Here is a 5,759-nt window from a genome sequence, read left to right on the forward strand (position 1 = left end):
GCAACCAAGTTTAACATAGTAAACAAAGTTCAATATTATTACAAATATGCCACCAAAAGGCAAGAGGGGACCATCATTTTTTTTTTCATCACTTTAATTCCCTTACTTTATTGTGGTCCCAACCTTTTCTCCCTACATTTCTTGGTATTTTCCTATTTTCTCTATATTGTACTTATTGAGAAACTGAGGAAATATATATCAATAGCTTAAAAATACAAATTTTAATATATCTAAAAATATCCCGTGTGATAGTTTCCTATCACAATTAATAAACGTTGATCTTAAATGATAGAGTTAAAAAAAATACAGAACAACGCACTAGTAAAACTGAAAAAGAATATGCTATAACACAAATTTCCATGCCGCCACGTATTTTGCCCCCTCCCAAGCAATTGACACAAATTAAACAATAAAAATGTGCGTTAAGGCTCGAACCCGCAACCTCTCCTTTGAGATATAAAAACACTAACCAACCAATCTACGAGCTCATATCGATATTTTATTGTAAATAGAAGTAATTATGTTTCTTAAGTTGACACACAAGTTCGACTCCTACATTATTGACCTATCAAGTAAATGAGTAATATACTAATATATTCCCATTTTACAAAGATATATTACTTCTCAAGTTTTCATTTACAATAATAGTGATAATAAAAAATCAAATCAACTATGCTGCATTGTAAAAATCTCTATTGGGCTCACCAAATCTTAACTTGTGCTTCGCCTTCAAGATAAAAAACACACTATTACCTATCTGAATGAGAAATTTGAAAAAAATATTGTAGTTAATTTCAATCAATTATAGGTAGGAACGGAAATGGAACGTGTTGTTATGTCCCGAAAAATGATATTGTATGATGAGTTTGTGTGCGGGTACTATTTGTCTTAGATATACACTTATAAACTTATATAGGAGTGATATATTAATGACAAACAGTTACTCTTTAGACGTGGATAACCTTTTTTTTTTTTTTTTTTTTTTTCTAAATCAAGAAGTATATTGCAAGCATTCTCAAACACAACAACCTACAGAGCAACCAAGGGAGGCAAACCAACTAGGTTGGACCCCCTACCCCAAGGCCCTCACACAACATTACACACAAACATAACTAGTAAGATCCCTAAGCCATGTTCTATTAGCTAGAGACACTTTTGTAGGGAGAACACTATAACATCTTTCTATAGCATCTTTTTGTACTCTATTTACTGTGTTATTCACAGAAGACACTTTTTGAGACCAATACACTTCATTTCTAACTCTCCATATGTTATAGACCAGTGCTCCTAGAACAGCAGCATATACCTGCTTCTTAAACTTGGCTTCCTTGCACCTGCTAATCCAGTGCATAAACGACTGCGCATTTAGATTACTATGTTGAATTCCCATCCATGTGATAATTCTCCTGAGAACAGCCTTGTTGTAGCTGCATTCAAAAAACAAGTGCTCTTGATTTTCCTCCTGTAGTCCACAAATCAGACACTGATCTGTTGTTGCAATGCCCATAGCATATAGTCTTTTTGTTGTCTGTATTCTGTCCATTTTCATCAACCACAAGAAGAACCTATGCTTTGGTCTTATCATTCTCTCCCATACATATTTATCCCAGTGTATCTTGGTGAAATTGCCTGTCAATATATTATATATTGACTTGACAGAATATTCATCTCTTCTTTAACTTCACATATCTTCTTCCAGTACCAGCTACATCCATGAGCAGGCTTGTAATCCCACCAATTATCATTCTTCACATATAATTCACTCACCCATTTAATCCAAAGATTGTCTTTTTTATTTTCCAGTGCCCAAGCATATCTACCCATAGTTGCCTTGTTCCAGCATTCTAAGTTCCTCACACCTAAACCACCTGCATTTTTAGGAGTACACACCTTCTCCCAAGCAACATATCCCCCTCTGCTACTGAAATAGTTCCCAGACCACAGGTATGCTCTACATAACATCTGTATTTCCTGTATAACCTTCTTGGGCAATACAAATATCTGAGACCAGTACACTTGAATACTGAGAAGGACTGCATTTACCAGCACCAATCTGCCCTGGTATGAGATGTTCCTGCTGCTCCAGCTTCTCACTCTTGCCGTTATCTTCTCCACCATCATTAAACAGTCCTTCACTCCCAATCTTCTATGGCTGATTGGGACCCCAAGATATTTAAAAGGCAGCTTGCCTCTAGAGAAACCTGAAACATTCAGAATTCTCTGAACTTCTTCTTCCTTCATTCCAGCTGTAAATACCTCAGTCTTGCTCTCATTGACCTCCAAGCCTGAAACATTTGAGAAGTGATTGAATCCTTGTAGCATCAGATACACTAACTTGAAATCACCCTTGCTGCATAGTATGACATCATCAGCAAAACATAAGTGGTTGAGCTTTACCCCTGAACATCTAGGATGGAATTTAAACTCTGACTTCTCTCCAATCATCTTCATTGTTCTAGACAAATAGTCCATTCCAATGACAAACAATAAAGGTGACATAGGGTCACCTTGTCTGAGCCCCTTTTTCCCAGCAAAATAACCATAACAGCTACCATTGATTACCAGTGAATACTTGGGAGATTTTACACATTCCATTATCATCTGTATAAACTTTCAGGAAATTTAGAGCTCTTAACATATCTTCAATGAATTCCAATCTACTGAATCATAGCTTTTTTCAAATCCATCTTGATATACAACTTGGGCTTGCCTTTTCTTCCCATAAGCCCCTCACATATCCTGGCAAATTAAGCACATTGTGAGCTATGAACCTTCCTTTTATGAAAGCCCCTTGATTTTCAGCAATGATTTCAGGTAATATCCTGCTAACCTATTCAATAACCTTTGTAATGGTTTTATATATCACATTACAGCATGCTATGGTCTGTATTCATAACATGCCCTGGACACCTCACTTTTGGAATTAAAGTGATGAGTGTGTTATTAACCTCTTTAAGAAGCTTACCATTCATAAAGAAGTCTTTAACTGCTTGAATCACATCATTTCCCACTATATTCCAAGCATCTCTGAAAAAGTGGGTACCAAACCCATCAGGACCAGGAGATTTACCTCCAGGAATAGAGAATAAACATCTCTTGATCTCATCCTCAGTGACAAGCTCCAGTAATATATTCTGGTGCTCTTCTGTGAGATACTTGCCCCTATTCATAATTTCCTGACTAATTTCTACTCCCTGATCTCTAGCAGTACCCAGTAGCTTCTGGTAATATTCAATGAAAGCATCATTCACTTTCTCATTCTCTTGCCAAACCCCAGCATTATCAAGGATGCCATATAATTGTATTCTGAAGCCTTCTTTGCTTGATGGCTCTATGAAAGAGAGCATTGTTTTCATCACCATTAGCCATCCACTCCACTTTTGCTTTCTGTCTCAAGTAAGAAATATAGTTCTCATGAACTTTCCTATACTCAGTAGCAGCACTGTATTCCATTTCTCTGTTAAGCATGTCATTGTTCTCCTGACACTAACAGCTTCTCATAGGCTGTGCATCTGCTATTTGAATGCTATCAAACCCTTCCTTGTTCAGCTTCTTCATTTCCTTCTTCACATTCTTCAACTTTTGTGCTACACTAAACATGGTAGTACCAGTAACTTGTAAAGACCAAGCCTCCCTAACTCTTCTCTGAAAATCAGGGGCATTGCTCCACATCTTGTAATACATAAAAGGTTTATTCCCCTGCATTATCTCCTTATGAACTCTGACCATGATTGGGCTATGGTCAAACAAACCTTCAGGCATGAACCAAGCTTCAGAAGTGGGAAAAACCTCCAGCCATTTCTCATTACATAATGCCCTATCTAGCTTACTAAACACTCTGGCTTCACCTTCTTGTTTATTGTTCCAGGTGTAGAAAGCCCCAGTTGATTTGAGATCACTCAAGCCACATTTATCCACACATTCCCTCAGGGGCAAAAGATCAGCTTCTCTCGAATTCCCTCCCATCCTTTCCTCTCTATTCATCATACAGTTAAAATCACCTAAACACCATGGGAGCTTCACCTTTGACTCAAAATCCACCAAATCCTTCCATAGACCTCCTCTTTTCTCAGCCTGATTGAAAGCATAAACAACTGTACAGAAAAATTTTGTTTTGTTACTCACCACTTCTACCATACAGTGAATAACTTGAGCTGACATAGCTAATATATTAACATGGAAAGATGAAGCATTCCATGCTAATATGATTCTACCATTGGTGGTAGGCTGAATTCGAACAAACACCATCCACTAAAAGTTTCTGATACATAGTCACCCATTTTATTTACTTTAACTTTAGTCTCAATGAGACTAACTAATCCCAGGGCTCTAGCCTTAAGCAGATTTTTGACATCCTGTTGCTTATTTACACTAGAGATACCCCTGACATTCCAACACAATATACTATCCATTCTCAGTGGGAGAGTTCCCTCTCCCTAGTTCACCTTCCCCTGCTTCACACACAATATTCCCAACAATGAGCTCCTCATTCTGCATATTGCCTAATATTTCAAAGGCATTGTTTGTATTATTTTCCCCTGAGTCCTGCCTCCTTTTGAAATTTTTCTGCTTACACTTCAGTTTTATGGCTCTCCCTCCTTGGAGCAGGAATTGTGACTTGTTTTGCAATAGGCTTCTGCTGCCATACCTGCCTGCTCACCTTTTTACCCTTGTCTCTACAGTCAGCTTGTGAATGGCCAACCCTTTTACAATTGCCACAAATAGTGGGTCTCCATTCATTGTTTATATCAAAAACCACCTCCACACCCTTCTCATTTATGAAATCCAATTGATCAGGGAAGTCCTGATTCACAGAAACCTCAATCATTACTCGAGCAAATTGGAGTTTCTCTCTTTTCTCAGTTGCTTGATCCACTTTCACATATTTGCCCACTGGGCTCACCAGTTTCCTTAAACATGATGGATTCCAGTATTTTAAATCCACCTTCACCTGTATCCAAATAGGGAGAACCTCAAACTCCTCTTTCATTACATCCATATCTGGATGCCAAGCCTTGATAATAAGGGGTTTATTATCAAAGAAATTAGCATTGACATTCAGAACCTGATCCCTGCATTCCATCGTAGTAAATCTCACAATAAACACCCCTTTCTTTAACATATTGACCTTATCCACCTTCTTATTCCTCCAAATTCTCCGTACAAAACCTTCCATCACCATTGGTGGAGGATTAGCACCAATTACATAACATATGATTGATGAAATCCAGAAGTCCACTTCTGGTTGAACATCCTCCAGCTGAATCTTCACAACATTTCTCTTCTCATCATTCAAATTAATCTCTAACGTCTATCATATTCATAGGTCAGATTAACAGAACTTACCTCATTATCCGATAATTGCATTATCGGAATAGGATCAACCTCCCTAACACTCCGATCAGCCCAGCTAAGCTTGCCTCGTTGTCCTTGTCAATCTTCTCAGCCTTCGAATTCATCAATGATAACCATTCTGAGAACATCCTGTAGGATTGCTGAGTTTTCTGCAGCTCCAAGAGATCACTCTCATCATTACTATCCTTCATTTCTACCTCCATTGCTTGGACTCCAAGCAATTCATCCATAGACTTCGTTTTCTTTGCATTCGAGTCCGAGACAGGACCTTTTGGTTTACATTGGGTTTCTGTTGCTTTGATGTTCTCGCCATAGCTAAGATGATTGCATCTAAAGAAAATCAAATTTCCAGAAACCGTTACTGTTTCATTGGATAACCTAGAGAGAGGAGAGAGTTTCTCTCT

At 37.9% G+C, this 5,759-nt stretch overlaps 2 protein-coding genes across 2 annotated transcripts; both read right to left on the reverse strand.

The window, feature by feature from the left end:
• Window positions 1-1,096: 1,096 nt before the first annotated feature.
• LOC125493563 (uncharacterized) lies at window positions 1,097-1,543 on the reverse strand. The gene has a single exon (XM_048637026.1). The coding sequence runs from the start codon at window positions 1,541-1,543 to the stop codon at window positions 1,097-1,099; it is 447 nt and encodes a 148-aa protein (XP_048492983.1).
• Window positions 1,544-3,486: 1,943 nt separating this feature from the next.
• Window positions 3,487-4,248, reverse strand: LOC130590191 (uncharacterized). Its single transcript, XM_057392223.1, has one exon. The coding sequence runs from the start codon at window positions 4,246-4,248 to the stop codon at window positions 3,487-3,489; it is 762 nt and encodes a 253-aa protein (XP_057248206.1).
• Window positions 4,249-5,759: the final 1,511 nt, after the last annotated feature.

Source organism: Beta vulgaris, chromosome 9, assembly GCF_026745355.1.
Source record: "Beta vulgaris subsp. vulgaris cultivar EL10 chromosome 9, EL10.2, whole genome shotgun sequence".
Classification (NCBI taxonomy): domain Eukaryota; kingdom Viridiplantae; phylum Streptophyta; class Magnoliopsida; order Caryophyllales; family Amaranthaceae; genus Beta; species Beta vulgaris.

Bases quoted from the DNA above. Each gene is read 5' to 3' on its own strand.
- LOC125493563 (XM_048637026.1), bottom strand. From the start codon at position 1,543: ATGGACAGAATACAGACAACAAAAAGACTATATGCTATGGGCATTGCA.
- LOC130590191 (XM_057392223.1), bottom strand. From the start codon at position 4,248: ATGGTGTTTGTTCGAATTCAGCCTACCACCAATGGTAGAATCATATTA.